Consider the following 25,509-nt stretch of genomic DNA (forward strand, 5'->3'; position numbering starts at 1 on the left):
ACCATTAATGCTAAACACAATACCGAGGCAACTAATTAGCATATGCAAACAAGCATTGCACTGATTTCACATAAATAGAATCTGAAGCGCATTCTCGCTTTACAAAAGGATGCTTTGGTACGACCGTGCTATAAACTAGAATTTCTAGTGCAATACTTGAGTAACTCGTTGTAAAGCACTCCGGTAGCATGAGAAAAGTATTTTCAAGTTAGAAAGAAAATTGTTGCCTTTTATTTTAATGTTTCTGCGTACATTTTATTTTAATGTCAAACATATACATTGGCAAAAGCAGACAAGGTTACTGTAAAGAGGAAATATTTAAATGATGCCAGTTCCCCCATTATTAACATAATGCCGTTCACCTCCATTTTTGTAATGGAGGTGAACGGCGTAATGGAGGGTACAATCATTGGGAAGAACGACTTTCAGTTGTCAATAATAGATTATTAGGTAAAATTTAAAATAAACAAGTTAGTTACTCTTCGCAGTGCGTTGCATTTCTGGCGCATTCGAATAAATTGAAATTGAATTTTAATTTTTTGTGATTAATAGAAGTGAAAAATAAAATAACTAATTTACGAGCTCCGTGATTTAATAAACAAACAAACAGTGTAGTACGTTGTAAACACTTTCGTAACGCACCTTACTTATTTCTTCCTGGATTTTAATAACAATTGACAATATAACGCATTTCACGTTCATGCTGTGATTAATATAATAAGAAAATAATATGATTTATATATTTAGAAAACAGATAACAAAACTAACAAAAATTAACCATAAACTTTTATGCGCAGATTTCACTTCCCGAGACCCGAGAACATTTCGTTTCTCTTCATCGAACATATTGACCAATTATTCCTTCAGTCAGTCCACATCAATAAAAGATCAATATAATATCCAGTACTTTAGCTACAGTTACGGTATTTGGATATATACAAAAAAATTAATAATAAAATAAAAATAAAATAAAATTAATAATAATATTTGTCGGATTTTTGCTTGTCTGATTTCAATGCATTTTGAGACGGATAGACAAATCTTTCTAAAAGGGTTAAGTATAAAATTTTGTGAAAATCCGTCCGTTGTAAGTTAGGTTTTTACTTGGGAATGGATATGGTGAGGACAATAGGCCTTTAATGCATATGTATATTTATAGTAACGAATAATGGTATTAAGAAGCTAATTAAAATATAGGGGGGAAATGCCTGTACGAAAATGCCTATAAACTTAATATTGTAAAATTCATATACAAATTTTGCCTTCGCAGCACGTGGCAATTACACACGTGCACCACAGCGTACAGATCATGTCGGAAACAGAAGCAAGAACATTGCTGTCTTTTTCATAATTTTGGTGGATGACCTCTGATGATGACACTAAAATTGTGAAGGACACCGCAATGTTATTCCATTTTGGTCGCTTTTTCACTTATCTTTATTTTAATTTCCAGTCCATTTCTTCCTCTGTTTCATTCCATATATCGCTCCCAGTGTATACCGTATTTTCATTAGACTTAAACGAATAAAATCTCCTTCGCGCGTTCTACTTACAATATTATATATATATATATATATAACCATAGAAATAAATTAGAATAGCAATTAAAAAATAATGCCAGCATCATGGCAAGACAAGAGCGAAAATAACCAAAATTAAACATAACGATAAACCAACAGGGAGGGAAGTTTGCTGTACTTTTTTTATTTTTATTATGAAAGATTCAGTTTTCAGCTATTTTAAACGTTATTCAAATATATGTATAATTATATATATATATATATATATATATATACACACACTGGTGTTCAAAGAAAGTGCATCACATAGAAATTTCACATTTCTAACCATTTTTCGCGAGGGTAAGTTACATTAATGACTAACATCATAAATAGAAATATAAATAAAAGATATTTATTAATAGTTAAGGCAAAGCTAAGTAATATTTGACAGGTGCCCTCAAAATATTCCAAAATGAGCATTTGCAACCGTCGTACAACAGTTTTGGTAAACACAACAATTATGGCTGAAATGTTATCAGAAGCCCTCAATAGCAAATTGAGGGCTTCTGATAAGCTCTCAATGATAAACTGAAGCAATCAGTTTATCATTTTAAGTGGGAAATAAAATGAAAAGTTCACCAGGTCAAACTAATATTTAGTTGAACCGTCTCTGGCCCTGATTACAGCAGCACACCGTCGAGGCATTGACAAGATCAATTTCTGAAGATAATCAACTGATAGTTCGTGGTTCCAAACACGAATTATGGCTTCCTGAAGTTCACGAAGGGTCTTTGGTTTCTTTCTGGAAACTGCAGATTCCACACGATGCCAACAGTTCTCGATAGGATCAGGTCCGCGCTGTTTCCTGGCCAGCTAACAGTTGTAATGGACCGTTCCTCCAACCATTTTTTCACCTGTAACAAATGTAAACACATTACTGTTGAACTCCTAATGCAGAAATAAAGCTAAAGTAACTACAGAAGTGCCTACTTACACTTTTCGCCTGATGACATTCCATTTTTTTCCATTTATTTTTACACACAATTATTACATATATATATATACAATACTTACAAAAAGATATATATACAATTTTATATATATTAACATTCTCGTTACACATATATAAGACATTATATTATACCTCCTGGTGCACTTCGTACGTGTATCCCAGAGTCAAGGGTGGCTCTTAGGCAAAAGCCCATCTCCATCTAGTTCATCTGTTTTGGCGCAGAACCTAAACAAATCTAGCTTAAAATCATGTGCAAGGTATTTTACCACCGCCAATATAAGACAGCTGTTGCCGGTGCCCTTCTCTAGGCCTGGGTTTACATTATGTATTTGTGCCGAATGCACAAGTCCCGCCGGATGTAGTGCAATACCAGTGGATGTCAACAAATGAATTACTAGTGGGGAACTTCCACAAATTACCTTCACTTACACCCACTAATTATTATATTAAACAGATGTATACAATACTTTTTTTTAAAATATGCTCAGAGTCTCTGAATTACTGAGAACCAAGAAAACAATATATAACACACAATGGAAAATTAACAACACTGTCTACTCTGTCCGCTTGAATTTTCAAACCTGTCGATAAGCACAATCAGATAGCTACTAAATGATTCTCATAAACCTTGTGTTTTACAGAAACCAATGTTCCTTGTGGATATACAAATCGCCTGATGACAAGGAGCAGAGTCGTCCCGAAAGATGCGGTTACTTGGCAGGTCGAAATGATCTCTAAAATGGTTGGCAGCAATTTGCTTCCAGTTTAGCCAGGTACCCATTGGCATTTACGGAACCTTTTATAAACTGCAGGTGACCTGCTCCGCAATATGAAATACACCCCATATCATTTGGCTGGTAGGGAATTTCACTGTAGACACCATACAGTCTGGATGGTATTTTTCACCACGTCTACGGCGAATCGTTTGTCTCCCATCAGACCCATGCACGTTGAATTTCTTCTCATCGGAGAAAATAACTGATTCCACTGCTCGGGGATCCGTTTGACATGCTCCTTACACCAAATTAAACGGGCTTTTTCAATTTTTGTGTGAGGAGGGGCTTCTTCTTAGGACGACGGGCTACAAGTCCATTTTTTAAGAGGCATCTTCTGACTGTTACTGCACTTGCTACCACTCCTGTGTGTTCTTCCCATTCTCTTTTCAGCTCAGACGAAGAAGCTTTACGGTTTTTAAGGCACAAGCGCTTGAAAATGCGGTCCTGTTTTGGCTTAGAGACTCGTATGCGTCCGGTTCCTTTTTTCCTATTAGCAGAGCCAGTGTTATTGAGTTTGGAAAGAAATCTACTCACTGTCGACTGATTACAAGACCTTATATAAGCAATATGACGGGAAAAACATCCATCCTCACGTAAAGCAACAAAGCAATCTTTCTTCGTGGCGTCAACTGCATGTAACTTGCCATCCTGACACAAGCTGTTATATTACATCAGGGGTAACCAACCTACGGCCCGCGGGCCGGATCCGGCCCGAATGACTATTTCATCCGCCTCGTGAAATTTATTCTATAGAAATCTTTTTTGGTTGCTACATATCGTATATAAGGATATTTTTAATCAAAATATAATGTCAATGCTTCCAAATATAATTTTGTAACATTGTTGCAACTCTGTGCGCTTCCACTTGGCAGCAGTGTTTCTTGCGATGTCAGAAATCCCAACAGTGCGAGTGCCCAAGGCTCTAAGTTTATAGCCTCGAGTATTTCCGGCGAACACGAGTTGTCAAAAAGTGATATAGTAAAGTTAAAATAAGCGACTTTTAAAACAATTGCTAAACACTAATCTAAATATTAATCGAGTAAGTATTAGTGAAAGAATTCTATGCAATGCGTTCTTTGCAGTTTGCAATGTAAAGACGAGTACGCGTATTAATCTTTCTCCTGGTCAGCTATTCTCATTCAGACTGTAGTCGTCGGGCCGCCGCACCGATTATCATGCGCAACAATTTATTAGTGCTGTTTGTATAAATGCGTATTATTTTTAATTTTATTTAACTTTGAATTTTTAATTTTAATTTTAGCGAATCAAGATGTCAAGGAAAAGAAAAATTGATTCCGAATGTCGTGTCTTCAATGAACTTTGGTCGATTAATTATTTTTTTATAAGGGACAATAACCGATGTACCTGCCTTCTATGTAAGAAAGCAGTTTCTGTGTTGAAAGAATATAATTTGAAACGGCATTATACGACAAAACATGCCTCAACTTACGATAAACTTCAAGGAGAGTTGCGAAACAAGAAATTACAAGAGCTGAGCTTTGATTTCAAGAGGCAACAACAATAGATGACATGTTTCACTAATCAGAATTTAAATTTAATTAGAGCTAGTTTGCGAGCATCTCAAATCATTGCTGAAGAAGGGAGGGCTTTTACTGATGGCGAGTTTGTGAAAAGGGTGTGCCTATCAATTGCAGAAGAAATATGCCCTGATCAGGTTAAGCACTTCGCTGCTATAAGTTTATCAGGGTCAACTTTAGCAAGAAGAATCGAAGACTTGTCTGCTAATGTTAAAGATCAACTGAAACAAAAAGTTACAGATTTTATAAATTTTTCGATTGCAATTGAAAGTGAAGATATTACCAACACAGCACAGTTACTCATTTACATACGCGGTATAAATCAAAATTTTGAAGTCACAGAAGAACTGGCTGCACTTGAAAGCTTGAAGAATAGAACCTCTGGTGAAAACATATTTTATAGCGTATCAAAACATATTTTGAAGACCTACAGCTTGGTTGGGAATTGTTGACAGCAATTACGACCGATGGTGCAAAGAATATGGTTGGAAAAAATATTGGTTTCATCGGCCATGTTAATAAATATTTTGATTCCAAAAACATCGAAAGACCTATGCAATTTCATTGTGTTTTTCACCAACAATCGTTGTGCAGTAAATTTGTCTTCGAACTCAATCATGTCGACTATAATTAGCATTGGGAATTTTATACGCAAAAATGGCCTGAACCATCGTCAGTTTAAAATTTTCTTGGAAGAAATCGAAAGCGAATATGGTGATTTGTTGTATCATACGGAGGTGCGATGGTTGAGTCGCGGTAATGTGTTAAAAAGATTTTTTCAACTCAGAACCGAAGTAGACATATTCATGAACGAAAAATTAAAACCAGTCCCAGAATTAACAGACTCTAAATGGTTATGGGAACTTGCATTTTTAACAGATATTTGTGAACATTTGAATACATTGAATAAAAAACTTCAAAGCATTTCAGACAAAATTATACAAAAATCAAATTGAACAAAATAATTGTTCCCATTTTTTGTGTTGTGAAATTCATATAATAATATGCCCAATTGTGATTTTTCTACCGACAATTTTGTCCGAAATCTTGAATTATTGATGGAAGCATTTGTTGATCGACTTGTTGATTTCGAAAACAATAGAAAATTATTTACATTACAGGCATACCTCGGTTAACGTTACCTCTGATAACGAAGCCTCGATATAACGAAGTCCGCAATTTCAAGCCCCATTTAACATAAAAAAATATTCCAATTTAAGGCCAACGCCCGACAATCATCCGATTGGTGACTGACGGCGACTCGTTACGTATTCCCGAGTGCTCCCGAGCTGCGGGCATGTAAATTTTAATAGAAATATTTTTGTTTTAGTTAATTAAAATGTCAGAATCAAAGAAAAGAAAAGCAATTTCTTTGGAAACTAAACTAAATATCGTACGACGTGTTAAAAGCGGCGAAAGAAAATCCGATGTGGCACATTCTTTAGGATTAGCGCAATCAACTTTAACAACCATACTAAGTCAATCAGAAAAAATAAAACAGTCTGCTCAGAATTGTACAGATGTTACAGCGGCAAAATTAACTCGCTTAAGGAATCCAATTTTAGAAAAAATGGAGAAAATGTTAAGTTTGTGGATAGATGATATGTCACAACGTCATATGCCTTTAAGTCAAATGGTGATTCAAGAAAAGCATTATTTTTGTTTAATCACCTGAAATCTAAACAAACTGAAGAAATTACGGAAACCTTTGGGGCTTCTCGTAGTTGGTTCGAGAAATTTAAAAAACGGGCCAGGATTCATAGTGTAAAATTAACAGGAGAAGCTGCAAGTGCAGATGTTGAAGCTGCAAATAAGTTTCCAGAAAAACTAAAGGAAATAATTGAACGTGAAAATTTTCCACCAAATTTGGTGTTCAATGTTGACGAAAGCGGTTTGTTCTGGAAACGGCTACCAACAAAAAGCTTCATTTCTATTGAAGAAAAATCAGCTGCTGGGTTCAAAGCAGCCAAAGACCGTTTAACGTTACTCTTTGGATCAAATGCCTCTGGCGATTATAAATTAAAATTGCTATTAGTTTACCATTCAGAAAATCAGAGGGCGTTAAAAGGTAACATAAAAATGAATTTACCTGTAATATGGAAAGCAAATAGAAAAGCGTGGGTTACCAAGGAGTTATTTACTGATTGGTTTGTTAACCACTTTTGTCCTGGAGTAAAACGGTATTGTCAAAAAAACAACTTTGAAGAAAAAGCTCTTTTGTTGTTAGCCAATGCTCCGGGACATCCTACTGATCTTAACACGTTGGACACATGCATTCCTGTCAAAGTTGTGTTTCTTCCAGCAAACACAACTTCCCTGATTCAACCATTGGATCAGGGAGTAATAGCATAATTTAAAGCTTATTATCTGCGTCGAACTTTAAGCAATTTAACTGAACTAGAGGATAAAGTGGAAATGACAGTTAAAACTTTTTGGAAAAACTACACCATTAAAAACGCAATTGAAAACATTGATAGTTCTTGGAAAGAAGTCACTAAGAAATGCTTAAATGGAGTTTGGCGCAAAATATGGCCAGAAGTTGTACTAGAAGAAGAAAATAACATCCAAGAAATTAGAAATGAAGTTATCCAGATGGCTCAATCAATAGGTTTCGAAAATGTCGATGAAGAGGATGTTAGAAATTTATTGAATGCAGAAGATGATGGTTTTTCAGTGGAAGATTTAGAAAACCTTGTTAGCAACGAAGACAAAGATAATGAAGGCGAAGTTAAAGAAGTTCCTGCCGAAAAAGTGTTAACAACCAAAGATTTAAAAAGGTGCTTAAATGACATTGAAAACGTTTTAAATTTTTTTAGTGAAAATGATCCCGATTTAGGAAGAAGTGTTATAGTTAAGCGATCAGTGTTAAATGCAATAACTCCGTATAGGCAATTGTTAAATGAAAGAGAAAAAAAGCATAAACAATCAACTTTAACCTCATATTTTAAAATGTGATTTCACTTTGTATGTAAGTTGACTGTTTATTTAATAACACTTTTCTTTGTTCGAAAAAAAGCTTTTCATTTTCTTTACGTAGGAACGTATCCCTATTCTGGCCATAGTATTTTTACCTCTGAAAACGAAGTTTCGCTTAACGAAGTAATTTCGTGGAACGCATCCTATTCGTTAATCGAGGTATGTCTGTATTTCAGAATCCATTTGATGTAAATGTTTCACAAATAGATAAAGATCTACAATTAGAAATCATAGATCTTCAAAGTAACGATAACCTGAATATTGAAAAATGAAACATTAATTAACTTTTATAAAACTTTGACAGAAAATGAATTTCCAGAATTAAAAAAATTAGCGAGAAAGAATAATTTCTATTTTTGGTAGCACTTACCTATGTGAACAAACATATTCAAAAATGAAATATATAAAATCCAAACATCGATCAAGAATGACAGATGAACATTTGCAAGACTTTTTAAGATTGGAAACTTCTATTAAACCTAACATTTCAATTATTGCTAAATCAAAACAACTACAAACATCTCATTGATTTTCTATTTCTAATATCAGATGTGATTATAATAATAAAATTGTGATTTTTAAAATGACTATGTCTTTATTGACAATAAATATCTCTTGTTTATAATTTTTTTATAGTTTTTCTATCTTGTACACCCCGTTCGACTTGGTGAGGTCGCTAAAATTGAGTTTTTTGGTTTAGTGTTTTTAGTCGTCAAAATTGCACCGACTCCGGCCCGCCATTTGTTATGAATTTTCTATGTGGCCCTCCGATGAAAAAGGTTGTGGACCCCTGTATTATATCATTACATCATTGTTGATGCATTATTACATCATCGCCCACGCGTGTCAATCTGTAAGAAATATTGCTATATACTTACGTTATTCGAACGACAATTACAATTTTAAGAGGTGATGCACTTTCTTTGAACACCAGTGTATATAGATATATGCGAACTCACCTAAAACGTATAATTCTAACCGTAACTTGTAAATAAACCTCTATATTATGAGGACATAGCCAAATCAAGTATTTGGTGTATACTCAACTTCCATACTATTCTGTGAACTACTCCACCGAAAATTAGCACTATCTACATTTTGATGTATTTTAAAATAAAAAGTTGGTATGAATAATCGATATCTGTGCTAAAACCAAATCTAATGGTGTGATTTTTTAAGTATATAGGTTAGTCGTATATTCTTCCTTTCTTTCTTTAACATGTCTGGTAGAATGGAAAAAGTCACGCAGAAACAAATCTGGATGGTCATACAACCTGCCCACCTCGAAAAAATTTCAGTCAAACTTGTGTATGATGTTGGAAATTATCCTTTGTCAATTCGTTATAATTGAACCGTTTGTGGAATTTATCGATAATCATGAACTCAAATTCTAACTAATGTTTTGTGCTGATGGTCTGATCGAAATAAATGGATCCTATAATACTGATAAGGGATATTGCATTCCAAATAGGTAGAGCTTTTATTTGTTTATTTATTTCTTTGATTATAAAATAGTTATTAGCAAAGTCCTGGATTCTGCAGCGAGGGGATTGGCCATGTAGTATAGAGGTGTTATTATTTGTCACCAGTTATATATATTTTATGATTTATTTTTTGTTTTTTTAATTATTAGCGTTTATTAGGTAATCTTCCCCGTTTCACTTTACCAAAAGTACATGTTTAATCATTATTAACTTTCCATAATCATTGTAAATTTTAATGCAGATTTTGTGTAAAAATTTTGTCGTTACTTATAAGATAACTGGGTTCTCAGTTGACCTTACTAGCGTCATGCTGTCCTGGGGAAGATTTTGTATCTTGAATTGAAATAAATAAATGAGACGTGTACGGACGATATGGATGTCTACATATTGTTCAAACAAGATAGAGCTTTGTCATATAACTTCCTGCACATATGTTATTTCTTTGATGAATGCTATTCTGGCAAATAGATGGGTCATGCTGGCCTAGTCCCACGACTGCCGAGATTACTTGACGACGTGAAACGATGCGGCTTCGTGAAGAATGTTGTTTATGTAACTTCTAATGAAACACCATTGAAGATGTGAGGATTCGGAATACACGAAATATATAGCAAGTGGACGAAGTCGTTTGCTGGCAGGATTTCAGCAGAACTCGATTACCATTGGGACGGCTTCCATCTTACAATACAGGGTAGTTTTATTCTTTTATTTATTTATATTAACGGTCCGCGTGCACTCATAACCATAAGTGTATTATGTCTATAGAAATGTGTGTTTTCACAGATTAATTTGCATATTTTGTGAGCTGAAAAACCTGGAATAATTCACGAGGAAAACCCTACAACCTCGAATAAAGAGGACATTAGAAGTCCTCCAGTCGTCGACGGGAATCCAACCTAGACCTTTCCAAACGAGTGGCAGTCGGCGATATATCATGCCGGCTAGGGTGCTACGGAGGGTTAACACAAAGTAGCGGTAGCGGTACGGTATACTTAAGGAATTAATGACTCATTTGATAAAAGTTTCTGATTACTGCGATGTTATAATTGTCATACCGCCAGTTTCAACTCCCTGGGGGGACAAGAAGAAGAAGAATCAGGGATATCGACACTTTTTTTTGGTATAGTTATTTAAAAAAAAAAAAAAACACGGAGGGGTTTGAAAACTCGCTTCCCTAGGATTTTTACTTACTCCGTGTTCCTCTTAATAAAACCAGAATCACAGCTATGATTTTTTTTTAAAGTGAGTTTAAATCGCCCTAAGTTATTCTTTTAGTATCATGGTGTGCATGTAAATCGAAATGGAGAATTAAAAACTAGGCACGTCAACCCCATAGGGTAAAATGTACCTTTAATTTCGTGAAGGAAGACTAATAATTCTCTGAAGTTTCTTGATATACTTTCTGTACTACTTCAGTGAGTTAATTGCTGCTTTATTACACCGTCAACCTCACACACCAAATCAAAGTGTAGAATAGTGAAAAATAAAGCAGTATGTGCGTTGTTATACACTGTTGCTGACGGTATATGTACAGAGCGTAATGTAGATGTTCAAAAATTAAAGTTGGAGATGAACCGATAAACATTAAATTTTAATTCGGAATTTTACGAGAAATTAAATTTTAATTCATGTTAAAATTATTTAAGCATTTTAATTTTTTAATTTTTAGTGCCAAAATATTTTAATAGGAACAGAATAATAGGGATTATGAGAGAGAGAGAGAGAAATCAGCGCTGTACCTTGGAAAGGGGGAGATGTGCATCAGTTTCGATTTCGGTCTATTGTACTATTGTATCAAAAAATTAATGCTGATCTTGTACTTAGATTAAACCCGTATCCACATTTGGATTAATCCATAACTGCGTAAAATTTGCGAATGAATTTAAGTCAAATAAATGTACCAATGAAACAACGTGGGAATTAGACAATTACAATTTGTAGCAAGAAAAAAAAAATACAAAAAGCCGAATGCGTATTGAACTGCCGGTTTGTAAACAGACAGCTCAGCATGCATTATTTTATTTATTTATTTATTTATTTTATTTATTTGATTCCCATAATTACAAGATGGCTTATGGTATGCCAACAATATGCCCAACACATTACATGTTAAGGGATATCATTCTGAATGAACAGAAGCCATATGCTGATGAACTCCCCAGCCTTGAAGAGCTCGGATTGCTATGATCTTAATGTCTGATGCAGTCAACCCTAGAGATGTTAAAAGGGCTGCAGATGACCTTCATCAGACACCCCTGTAGGACACTGTCACAGATGAAACTATTGGTCTTTTGCCATTATGATTTTCAATTATTTGTTTAAGGCTATTGTTCTGGTCATAGTATCTGGTTTTCAGTCTGTGAGAGGTCTCCAAGTCATAGCCCTGCCCCACTACTTCTACATCCACAAGGAAAAGGGAGCCATCCCTAGCACCAGAAACAACGTGGGAATTAAACAGTTGCATTTTGTATAAGAAAACAAAACGTCGAATGCGTACTGAGCTACCGGTTTGTAAACAGACAGTTCAGTATGCATTATATTGACATTTTATACGATACTTGGTCATGTTACACGGATGGTATAATGTATGCAATATGACTTCACTCAAGGTATGTGGTTAATATCTTGATTAACATCATAAATGGAATACTAACTAGATTATTATACGAGAATTAATGTTATTTCGTGTTTGATATCTAAAATATTTTAATTATAAATAACTGGAACTTTGAAACTGTGCTTACAGTAATCGCCAGGATCTCCATGACCCAAGTCTTCTGTTTTTTTGCCTTCCTTACCGGGACTGTTAAGATCTGCTGTCGTTCCCCCGTTTTGTTGGCTGTCTCCCTGTTTCTGGTTCTGCTGTTGCTGCAGTTGTTGCTGTTTGCGTTGTAACTTCTTTAGCTAAAGGGGAACACCACATACACGAAGTTAGAGATTGGTATCCTTATCCTACGAAAATTGTTACCATTACACTCATTATAGGCAACTTGTAATTTGAATGAATAGTATCTTTTATAATTAGCGTGAATTGAAATATTCGCTGGATGAACACACACTACTACTTTGTTGGTAACATAAAACTGCGGTGCAACATAATGTTAACTTTATCACTTGATTTAAGCTGCAATACTTAATTATCTTTTTTATGTATATCCCTCATTAAATGTCACTTTTTTGCTAATTAGCTTTCATGCAAGGCACTAAAAGATGAGTACAGACCCAAAATGAGTATTTGGGAATCATACGATCTTTCAATCATGCTAGTAATGCCTCATGACTGGTGGTGGAGGATTGTAGTTCCGAGTATAATTAAGGCTGCTTGTTAAAGGTGTTCGTTGATTGCTATCTCGTAGTGACCTGTATTTGAAGTATACGTAGAACGGTTGATTCTAATTAGAATTGCGTCCAACTCTATTTACTGAAGAGTGAGCAAAGATACTATTATTTCATAATCTGATTTAGTTTAAACATTGCATAAAGTTAGGCTTGTTACCTTTCGTCGCAGATTGGCGAGATAATTAATTTTTAAAACATATTACCTCCAAAGAAAAGAACTGGGTACAACGTCTAGAAAAAAAGATTAATGATTTAGCATTGCACAACGAAAGCCATGAAACAATAAATTGTTTTTAGATGATACTTGAAGGTATTAACAGAATTGCTAATACCTTTGAGAATTTCCTCACAGGGTACCAGAATAACACGCTGAGGTAAAGGATGTTTTACACAAAAGTGAATGGCCGCCCAAACTTCAGACCTCAGCTCGTGCATGCCTAGAGAGATCTTGGCACAGCAACCTAAGGCACTGAATAAAAAGCACGAATCTTCTCTTGAGGATTGCCACTAGAAAATAAAACAAACAAAAAAAAAAAACACAACTTAAAATAGAACTCCAGATTTCTTGCTTAGTGATGACAGTGTGGTTATACTCCCTCAGCCAATATCAACCTATTCAGGTTACACACCAGGTTCTGACTTCATGGGTAGAAGCAATACATCAGATTTTCAGAAGACCAACTAAAGTTGCTGCTATACATTTAGAAATAAATTAAAAAAAAAAAAAAAAACTAGATAATACGCATAGGAGTTAGGGCTTAAAAGCCTCAGGCTGCGAGAAGAGTTTACTGTCATATAAGTTAGTGTAATAGCATCAGTTGTGAAATGGCATAATTACATAACATCTACTGCATAACCGAAGTAGTGCAGCGACATCATTCGCAATAAGTTGCCTTTCTCATTATACCTCGAATAAGTAACGCTTCTCAAGTAGAAAAGACTATTATTTATTCTCAGCGTTACTTATTCGAGGCATAATGAAATAGGCAACTCGTTGCGAATGATGCCACTGCACAACTTCCGTTGCGCAGCGGCATCATCTCATGTGAATGAATTCCTTCACAACATTACATAACCCTAAGCAAGCTTTTTTTAACACATTTTTGATGCCCTCGATATTGACAACATGGTAGTATTCGACGGAAGAGTAGTGGGGACCACCGTGCCAAATCAGCTATTTACAGAAGAACATTTCAAAATCTAACGTGTATCTCACACAAGGTGTGGCTATTCACTCAAAATAATTGCAATGAGCTTGCACACACTGTTCCATATGTTTCTTCCAAGCAGCGAAAAATTTCTGGAAGTCATCTTCTGTAAGAAACTTTGAACACTTCGGCTTTTTTTTTTTTTTTTTTTTTTTTGTGAATGTCTTCAATGGACAGAAAAGGGTTCCCTTAAGTACACTTTTCAGTTTAGGGAAAAGAAAAAAGTAACAAGGCTAGCCTGACGAGTAGGGTGTATATACACGGGGGATTTGTTTTTTGGCCAGATACTGACGAACAGAGAGCATGCGTTCTGTGCTGGAGCATTACCTTGATGAAGCATCCAACCATCCTTCCTTAATTCAGATTTCTTCCTTAGAATTTTTTTCACTCAGCCTTGTCAAAACTTCAATGTAATGTGTTTGATTGACACTGCACATTTGGTGGGACGTATTCAGCCATAATAATTCCTTTTAATATCGAAGAAAACAAGAATCATGGTTTTCATTTTTGATTTTTACATTCTTACTTTTTTTTTGGTTGGGTGATTGTTGTGTCTTCCATTGGCATTGACCGTATTTTAGTTTCTGGTTCGTACTGGAATAGACAACTTTCATCACAAGTACACTGGTGTTCAAAGAAAGAATATCACCTAGGAATTTCACATTTCTGAACCTTTTTCACGATGGTTTGTTATATTAATGACTAGCATCACAAATAGAAATATAAACAAAAGATATTTATTAATAGTTAAGGCAAAGCTGAGTAATATTTGACAAGTGCTCTCAAAATATTCCAAAATGAGCATTTGCAACCTTTATACAACAGTTTTGGTAAATACGACAATTATGGCTGAAATGTTATCAGAAGCCCTCAGTTTGCTTCAGTTTATCATTTTAAATGGAAAACAAAATGAAAAGTTCACCAGGTGCAAATTAATATTAAGTTGAACCGTCTCTGGCCCTGATGACAGCAGCACACCGTCGAGGCATTGACAAGATCAATTTCTGAAGATAATCAACTGATAGTTCGTGGTTCCAAACACCAATTATGGCTTCCTCAAGTTCACGAAGGGTCTTTGGTTTCTTTCTGGCAACTGCAGATTCCGCACGATGCCAACAGTTCTCTATAGGATTCAGGTCCAGGCTGCTTCATGGTCTGCTAAGAATTGTAATGGACCGTTCTTCCAACCTTTTTTTCACCTATAACAAATGTAAACACATTACTGTTGAACCTCTAATGCAGAAATGAAGCTAAAGTAACTACAGAAGTGCCTACTTACACTTTTCGCCCAGTGACAAGGAGCAGAGTCGTCCTGAAAGATGCCGTTACTTGGCAGGTTGAAATGGTCTCTAATGGTTGGCAACAATTTTCCTTCCAATATAGCCAGGTATCCATTGCCCCGATTACGGAAACTTTTATAAACTGCAGGGGACCTACTTCGCGATACGAAATGCATCCCCCATATCATTTGGCTGGTAGGGAATTTCACTATAGACATCATAGAGTCTGGATAGTATTGTTCACCACGTCTACGGCGAATCGTTTGTCTCCCATCAGAGGCATGCAGGTTGAATTTCTTCTCATCCGAGAAAATAACTGACTTCCAGTGCTCGGGGTTCTATTTGACATGCTCCTCACACCAAATCAATCGGGCTTCTTCTTAGGACAACTGGCTACAAGTCCATTTTTTAAGCGGCATCTTCTGACTGTTACTGCACTTGCTACCACTCCTGTATGTTCTTCCCATTCTCTTTTCAGTTTAGACGAAGAAACTTTACGGTATTTAAGGCATAAGCGCTTCAAAACGCGGTTCTGTTTTGGCATAGAGATTTGTTTGCGTCCGGTTCCTTTTTTCCTATCAGCAGAACCAGTATTTTTGAGTTTGGAAAGAAATCTACTCACTGTCGACTGATTGCAAGATAGACACTCTATAAACAATATGACGGGAAGAACATTCTTCCTCACGTAAAGCAACAATAGCACTCTTTCTTCGTGGCATCAACTGCACGTAACTCGCCATCCTGACACAAGCAAGGAATGACTGCAACTCTTGCAGAGGGTGCTTATCCATATAGCTGAAAGTAACAGCTGATGGAATATTACGTCATCACCTACGCGTGTCAATCTTATCTGATGCAATCTGTAAGAAATATTGCAATATACTTACGTTATTCGGACGACAGTTACAATTTTAAGGGGTGATGCACTTTCTTTGAACACCAGTGTCATTACAGTATTCAAAAAGTCTTGATCTCCTTCAATTTTTTTCCAAAACATCTATACAAACTTGGAGTCTTCTAATTCTTTCATTTTCATTCAAAATTTTTAGCAGCATCTTTTCACACAGTTTTCTCACGCTTAAAGTTTCAGTTAAAATTTGTAACTGTTTCTTTGTCCGTACTGAGTTCTGATGCAACCATTTTAACTCTTAACTAACGATCACTTGTAATCACTGTCCTTACCCGGTGTCCACATTTGAATAAATTTTCACGGATACTGGACGGCCTGGTCGTTCATCGTCTTCCACATTCTCTCTTCTTTCTAAAAATCTTTCAAGCCATTCAAACACGCGATCACTTGACATAGTATCTTCCCATAAACTTGATGTAACAACTCATAACTTTCAGTCGGTGTTTTCTTTAGTTTAGTTTTCACGTACGTGTTTCCTTCCAATACTATCAACTTTTGAAATTTATTAATTAATTTTATTTATTTATAATATTATTCACTGATGGTTTGTCTTTTGAGTCTTATTCATGATTGTAACGTGATAAACAACTTGTTATTGACGTATAACTGCTAGCATTTTTCTATCCATGGGTGAGAAGATGATCTCAAATTAAATTTAAAAATAAAGCAAACTAAATTGATAAGCGTGTGGTAAGTACATCATCAGGTGGTAATTATTCTAAACTAACCTAACCGAACCCGATGACTGGATAACGTAGGAAATTTCAAGAAATCCTTTAAAAATTTTCTGGATTTTCGTAACATATTTACAGTTTCTGCAAGTTCTTGGTATGTGGAGACTGGAATTCCGATTCACTCTTTTAGTAAGGTTGCGGCTAGTTCTTTGCTTGAACTTATTGGAAATGACAAGTTTTAAATATTATTCTCCTCAAACCATTGTACTGGCCCTCTAAATCTTTTAAATTGATGGATATATCCATCAGTTTGAATGGCATGCAAATCTGTGATTGAAATATAAAATGATGAATTAAAGGAACCATGTTCTTCCACCAGTTAACGAAATTACTAGCATGATCAACAACTATTAAGAATGGTTGAATACGATAAAGGTCTAAAAATATGCATGCACTTGTTTAGACCTTTTTCGTATCTTAGACTTGTGGACATAATTATTAATTCTATACAGCTTTTATATCTCGAAAACAATTAAGATTATGATTATTATCGCTGAAATGTTGCATTCATATGTGTTACAACTGATAAAAAATAACAGTGAATCAATTAAAGAGCAGATATTATCAAATAAACTTCTCGTCTTAAATAAAATTCTAATGTGAAACAAAATAACTGTAATTAGAAGACACCTTGCGTATCCCTGTACTAAAAAGCCGAATAAATAATAATAAAAATAAAATAGAAATATTTTAAAAAGAAGTTAGGTAATGTACGCAAGTGTGTTACATTTCAGGCGTGTTAGATTTCTCAAATTAATGGAAATATTTATTTTTCTGTTATTAGTAGAAGTGAAAAGTAAATAACTAATTATATTTTTAGCAATTAATTACTAATTGATTAACTAATAATATATAAAAGGGTCGTTTTCTCTTCACTACACATATCTCACAACTTGATTTTCGCCCAACGTTTTGTAATAAATTGAACAAATAGCAACTGTACGTGAATCGTAGTATGCCGATACTACGATTTCGCAATGCGCTTTGCTTCTTCCTGGATTTTTATAATAATGAAAACGTATTTCACTTTTCTACTGTGATTAATTTAATAAGTAAATAGTCATAATTCATGATGTATATATATGGTGAACTGATAATAAAATAGTGAGCTTCTCAAAGAGCAACGACTTTTATGCTTGAACCAAGAATATTTCGTTTCTGCGCATCCGCCACAGTTCCCAATCATTTCTTCAACCAGCGCATGCCAATAAACATAAAATCTAGTGCTCGGCTACAACTTACAGAGTATGGATAGACGATGTGATATGTATGGAAAAAAAAACTGAAATAATAATCGTCAGATTTCTTTTTGTCTGATTTTAAAAATGAAATTTAGGACGGCTAGACTTTTTAAAAGACTCAAATATAAAATTTAATGAAAATCCGTCCATTGTGAGTCGAATAATTACACGAGGACGGACGGACAGGTTGAAGGCAATATACCTATGTACGATGTAATGTAATTATGGCTATTATCAATCGCGATAGAAATTATTCTATTATCGGTTGCTAATACCATTACAGAAATTGAACATTATGAGATCGAAGTGCATACATATTATCTTTGTATAACAGCTATTAATTCCTAAATTTGATATTGCTATAAACGTGTATATAATCACCAGCTAGTAACAAAGATATATAGTTGATACTACCGTGTTAACCCGCAATAATTAATAACTTGAATCTATGCATATTAAATAAGCCGAAAAAAGGATTAATAAAATGTTATATATATGCACATTAACTAAAATATATGTTGAATAACAAGAAAGTGGAAACAAGAAGGCAGAAAAATGGAAAAAAGAGGAAGTAATCGAGGACAGTCAAAAGCAGCAAATACTAAACCTATGTAGATCATGGGCAATAAAGGGCGGAAAAATAATTAGGAAGATAGAGAGTGATAGAAGGTAACAAAAATATGTGTAATAATAAATGAAGACATGTGTTGCTACACTGCTCGACAAAATTAACAGAACACGTAACAAAAGTGGTGTTTTCGATGAAGCGGGGCAAAATTTGATTTGGTATGGTGGCGTACTATAGAATAACTATGAAAAGGAGACAGCGAAAAAGTTCGGACAGGTATAAGGGACATTTATAAGAATTACCAAAAAGGTCACTTTACAAAAGGCAATACAAGATGCTCGAAAATATGATCACATGACATCAGTACGGCGTATAGTATGATACCCTCCAACGGCTAAACAGGACTGACAGCGGCGAACCATGCTTGATATAAGGGTGTCTATAAGCTTCTGTGACAAAAAATCCCATTCTTCCACCAGCGCAGACCTTAGCTCATCAAGTGACCGAGGAGTTGGCTGTTGGCGTGCAATGCGACGCCAAAGGGCGACCCACACATGTTTGATCGGATTTAAGTCTGGCGATCGTGCTGGCCATGGCAATCCCTGGATATCTTCAGTTTCAAGATGTTCCTCCACCACTTGAGCTCTCTGTGCAGTGGTGTTGTCGTGCATGAAAAAAAAAAAAAAAAAAAAAATCTGGGCCAACCGCACCCCTAAAAAGTAGCACATAGGGTTCGAAGATCCATTCTAACCTGCGCATGGTTACGATATCCCTATCAAAGACATCAAGAGGGATGCGGCCATTGATCATTATTCCGCCCCACACGAGAACACCAACTCCACCGCAAGTGTCCTTTTTCTGGTGTTAGAGGGATGGTACCGCATTCTCGTTGTCTTCAGATGAAATAACGTCTAGTATCTGTTTGTAGGCTAAAACAGGACCCATCAGAGAACATAACTGTACCCCATTTAACAGGGCTCCAAATAACATGTTGATGGCACCACTTTCGACGAGCTCTGAGGTGGTGGAATATAAACCACTGGCTTCCTTGCGTAGAGACCACTTGAATTGTCTTCTTAACACAGTCCGGTTGAAAATGTTTTCATCTGTGGCCGCGGCAACCCCAAAGAGACAGTTGATGACAGGAGATCTTAAGGTTCTGTCTTGTTGGTAGAGCCAGATAGAGGTCTGTTCTGGTATTCCTCGGGCGACGTTGGTCAGCTTTTGTAATGATTCGTTTCCTGAAACTGCTTTTATATTGTCGAGACGACACTGCGTGACACATTAATAGAATATACCACTTCTGCCTGCGACTGCATGGCTTAAAGTCGTCCAACGGCCCACCATCTCAAAGAATCATCTAAACGAAGATGATTTGCCATCCTGAGTGCTGTATATGTGGTTATCCCACTGAGCAAGCCAAAAAGCGGGAATGAAGTGATGCGGTCGAAACCCGTTTTTATAGGCATGAATAATTTGCATAATATGCGGCTATGTAAGTTGGTAGATCGATTTCTATTGGATACTCGGTATTTGAATACCTAGATGCCTATTATATCAAATATTCGCCTTCGGCGATACAATTCACAATATCTTCCTAATTCATGAAAAACAAAAACATTTTGTTCTGTTAATATTGTCGCTAAGTGTATTTTGCTTGAAATCCTGGCTGTTAACACCTGACGAGATGCCGGTTTTTAAGTTGTGTGGCAACATCCTTATTTTGTAATTATTTTATCAATTTTGTTATTATTTATCGCTTATTATGCATATTTTGTAACCTTCTCCCCCTTCTATCACTCTCTATTTTTCCCCCTCACTTTAACTAAGATATATAGATATAAAAATCTATAAAACCAATTACCATCTTTACACATTGATAAGTACTTCGAGGGGGACCAACCCCTATTAATGCATAAATGAAAAGTAATTAGTGGAATTGCCATAATTTTCAGGAAAGCTAGCATTTTCATAGCCAGACTATGAAAGCTCAAAAAGTAGCTTATAATGGAGTATAATTATTGACAATAAAGTTATTTATTTATTTTTTTAATTAGGGAGGGCAAATTTTGTTCTGATCTGACATGAATAAAATAACAATACACATGAATAAAATTAAACAGAAATTAAGAATAAAAATGGGCACAATCATAACAATATGGGTAGTTCTACGGCTGTATGACATATATTTCCATAAAATAATTGAGATGTTTCTTTTTTGTCTTAGGAGAAAGAGAAACATAGAGAGAGAGAATGTTTTGTTTTCATTGATATAATACTCTTAAATAGTATTAGTAGTTGAAAATGTGTTAGCCGCTGTCACATCAAGAACCACATTATTTTAACTCATTTATGCATTTAAAAAGTTAATACACAAATAAGCAAAGAAAGTATGTTTTAAGGTGTTCATTATATACAGGGAAATTGTGCAAACTTTAGACTTTCAAGTAGTTTTATTAGAAATAAGTTTAATAACCATGAAGCTGGGTCACTTATCTGTCAGCTATTTGTTTGGAGTTGTCATAAGCGCAATTTAGATTACAGTAGTGGTAATTAAGGTAATAAAGTCCCTGCTATAAGCGAAAGCAGAGAAGTTAGATCTAAATTATTTCGCGCATACCTTAAAAAGACAAGTATAAACCATTTAGTTTAGCCACTGTTTCCAGAGTACTTTGGTGAATATTGCGCTTCCTGGAAAGAAGGCAGATGTTTTAAATAAGAAAGGAATTTTGTATATAGAGAATTTCTAGCCATGAAAAACTAAATGAAAAATAAAGTAAGCTGTCAAATTTAAATTAAATATTTCGCCAAAGACTATTAAATTTCCATAACAGAACTTTTATTTGCATTTTTAAGAAAATGAAAAGAATTCATTAAAAATGGAAACAAAAAAAAAAGCATTTTAAAACATTAGCACTAGCAAAAATATTAAACGTGACGTTTTAGCAGCTTAACCTTAAACACAAAACATGCAAAAAATTAAGGTGCAAAACATAAATTCCCAAGCAGTTTATGTTTAATAGGAACCATGCATGAAACCAAAAAAAAAATCTATTACAGCTGGTCCGAGCAAAGAAAATTATTGGTTTACTTCTGGAAACAGTTGTGGAAACGTTAATAAACGAAGTATAGGGGAAATAAGAAACAAAAATGTCATCTAGACATGCTAAGATGTGTTTATTATATCCCAAAAATAAAAGTTTACGGGTAAGTTTTTTTTTTACCTTCGCCCTCTGGTTTTGGAACCACACCTGTACGATTCTTACGCTCAGCCCAGTTTCTTTAGCAAGAGACTCTCTTACCTACCAATGATAAACAGATAGATAAGTAATGGCAGTGGGCTTCAAGTCAAATATTGTTGATTAATTTAGCAATAATTTTCAAAACACGGACCGGCTGACAATAGTTAGCACACAGCAGTAGTAATCAAACTAACTAAACTTGATGGTGATAAAAAACTGCATAAAATACAAAACTAAAGAATAATTATGACTTACCTCTAATAAATGACAGAGAAACTGATAAAACTTTCAGTAAATAACATCTTTCTTAGACACTTATTACGAACAGAGTAGCAAAATTCAGTGATTGTATGAGCTAAATCCTCTTAGCACAATGACAGCTTTCCATTTAAAAACCATTAAAAACCTTTGATCATTTCTTGTAATTTTTGCAAAGCTTCCGTGTATAAAATGAAATCCTCTCTGCTTGTAATATTTAATTTTACTCAGATAACATCGAATATGATCTTGAAGAAACTGTGCTCGCTTTGAAAATGTGTGACTTCTTATTCTAACCTCGTGTCGTAAATACTATTTTTTTAATAATATATCTAAAGTTTTTAATGGCCTTTGCAAATAAAAGCAACGATTTGTTTTCGAAAGTAATAATAATATTTCGGGTTTTGTCTATGATAGTGTACGATATTAGGGATTGATACCAACCTTGTCCTCTACCAGAGTTCAGTTTTGGAATAAATTCACATAAAAAAACTTGCGAAATCTTAATACTGTATTAAGCTTCGTTACTATATTAGGGCATATTATATGGATCAAACTAACACAACAGGTCAGTAACTCTTCTTCTAGAAACCTGTATGACTGGCAAGGCAGATTTTTTGGTGGGTTGAAAACCCTCTCTCTGAAAGAACACGAAGCATGACTTGCTATAATTAAGGAAGTGTCTTAGTTTTTGTTAGGATGCAGTATCCAACCAAATATTTTTAATTCTCGTTTGCTGTAGTTTTTTATAGTTCCTTAAATGGGTTCTTCTCGAATTCTCGAAAAATTGTTCTGGAATTGAATATATCCTCCTAATTCTAAATTTTAAATTAATCGAATGGGGAAATTGCATTTTCCCATTCGATTAATTAATAGATTGATAAATCCCGAGGAAATCTAAGTTGATACGGTAGCCAGTTCTTCACTAACACACCGACAATTCGCCAAAATGTTTTGGGAACCCTTTTCCTCTACGAAGTAATGGTTAATTCCAGATATCGCATCATGAGAGGCAACAACAATTTTTTTCTGGTTATCTTTGGGACGGCCATGGAAGATCAGAGGAGTTTAGAAGATAGAAAATACATTACCGTGTTTTGTGGTCTTAGATTTGAACCACGGTCAATGACGTGTAGATGAAGCAGAATGAGACGAGAAAAAGATCTAGATTTCTCCTCACAAGAGTTATGTAGTAGGTTTTCACATAGTGGACATATACAGAAAGCAGAAACCTACTCATTCTGCGATCTTTCGCTAGATGCAGAAAGAGTAGGCACCCAAAATCAATCGACTGTTGGAACATCGCACGCCAACGGCAGGCAGAATTCTAGTTGGTGGGCCAACTAAACCACCGTTAATGATGCCCCTCCGAATGCATATCGAGAGATGAGGGGAAAACGCAGAGGCATCTTTAATGAACCGACTGCAGAAACAATTGACAAGACTGGGATTGATTTGGGACTAGCAGCCATTAGATAAACACTTCACTGAAAGGATTATCATGATCTTGCAGCTGCTAAGTAAATGATCTCACTCATCAGTGCGTTTGGGCCTATCTTGATGCAGAGAATAGAAGTATTGGATATTACAGTGACCGAATGTAACATGTGTTAATCGCTCTACAGTCCAAGCATCAGATGGTCGCAACCCAGCTGTGTCATATGCCTAATGAATGGTCTCACCCAGATTGTACTGCATTAACAATAAAGTTCAGCGTGGTACAGCAATGGCATGAGTCTGCTTTATGTGCTTTTGACTTTGTCCACTGGTTGCTAGCGAAGCCATGATTAGGCTTCGCTAAAAAAGGCCCAGGTTCGAATCCCATCAGTGACGCGAGGAACTTTTAAGGGCTTTTTTGACTCCATGCTGCATGGCGGTCTCAGGCGAGGATAGCAAGGTTTCTTCCCAAGAAACTCGGGTTTATCATCCAGCAAAACAGGCAACTCTACTAGAGATATACGAAAATTGACACACGAAAGAGGTCAATTTATGAAAATAATATAATATAGGGGTAGATGAGATAATTCTCGGGTGGCTTTGAGTCTGAACAATTTTGGCTTATCAGCATTGTGGTTAATTCTTTGGAGAGCGGCCATATTTATATCAGCATTACAGAGTTTCACTCTGGTTCACAAAGCATAGTCGGTAGAGAAATGTTTTGAGGAGAATAATCTGATTAACGTGCCATATCCGCCCAGATTTGGGATGTTTTGAAACAATTGAGGGCAAGAACAAGTCGTTTTCTACTTCAAACAAAGAAATTAGCAGCAGCGTCCAGAGTAAGATTCCGGTTTTATATATATATAGAATGGTAAGGAAGCGTAAAGAATACGGAAAAAGACAGAAATAGATTGTGCACATGTTCGGTCCTACTATAGGAACGAGAATAGCAACCCGGGACTGCACAAGCGCCAACTGTTTTCGTCTTCTTCCGTATTCTTTACACTTTCCTACCATTCTATATTTTTATTTCTCGTGAGCCAGTTTACCAAACGCAATATCGAGATGCTCCTATTCTGCTGTAACTCACACTTTTTTGCCTAAACAAAGTTTAGCGACTATTTACCTATACTTTGTAAGATTGTTATTCCTTTTTATCCTGTGATGTACTATTTCATGTGTTTAATACCTACCTCCAATATACATTAATAATTTTAATTAAAATTTTTTATTTAAATTTTGACTATTTTCTCTAACTTACAGTTTCAAATTTCTGACACGTGGGGTAGCTAGTGTATTTTAAGTTAAATTTGATTATTTCCTTAAATTACTGTTTCTGATTTCTTGTTTTTTATCTTACACATGGAGTCGCTAGCATATACCATAAATACTTTAGATCAGACTTATTTGAAACTTTTTTGTGACCCTCCACTGCAGTGCAGACTCTCTCTCTCTCTCTCTCTCTCTCTCCAGTCGTATACCAACTCGACCTCTGTAAGTTATCCTCTTTCATTTTAACCTTTCTCTTTGCATGCATTCCGCCTCTGTCGGGTCAGCCACAAAATATATGTATGCCTTATAATATAAATTTTAACCCTTGTCTTCCATACCGGCTTTTCAAATCTACCATGTACTGCATATATTTCATGTAAGAAGCAGAGGCCTTACTTCTTGCTGTCTTTTCCTTTGACTTCGGCAGCTGGCCCTTAAAGAAGGCGTTGAAATCATAGGATACACAGCATTAAGTACTATTACCTTCTTCCCCTTCCTTGTTCTCCGTAGTTACAATTTCAGTTCCGTTAGCCCTTTACCTTTACCTATTCCATACCCATTCTCTCTACCTACAAACTTTTATATATATATATATATATATACACACACTGCCCTACCATTAATATTCGGACATCCCTCCATGGGGAAACAGGTTCTATGCATGCAACACGTCACAGAACCTGCATATAAATATGAACACTGGGCTTCAAACAGACAATTGCAAAATTG

General features: G+C 35.3%; 1 protein-coding gene across 3 annotated transcripts in view; it reads right to left on the reverse strand.

Annotated features, from left to right (window-relative positions):
• Positions 1-25,509, reverse strand: part of LOC150087817 (LIM homeobox transcription factor 1-beta) — a 256,436-nt gene that overhangs the window by 14,895 nt on the left and 216,032 nt on the right. For 2 of the 3 annotated variants that reach the window (XM_090370443.1, XM_090370441.1), the window contains exons 6-7: positions 21,793-21,870; positions 12,033-12,192 (exon numbers count right to left, since the gene is read on the reverse strand). In XM_090370443.1, coding sequence (XP_090226569.1) covers positions 12,033-12,192; positions 21,793-21,870 — 238 coding nt within the window. The remainder of the gene's footprint in view (positions 1-12,032; positions 12,193-21,792; positions 21,871-25,509) is intronic. The other variant, XM_090370442.1, reaches the window with a different exon arrangement.

Source organism: Mastigoproctus giganteus, chromosome 3 (genome assembly GCF_048544385.1).
Source record: "Mastigoproctus giganteus isolate SK-2022 chromosome 3, ASM4854438v1, whole genome shotgun sequence".
NCBI lineage: Eukaryota > Metazoa > Arthropoda > Arachnida > Uropygi > Thelyphonidae > Mastigoproctus > Mastigoproctus giganteus.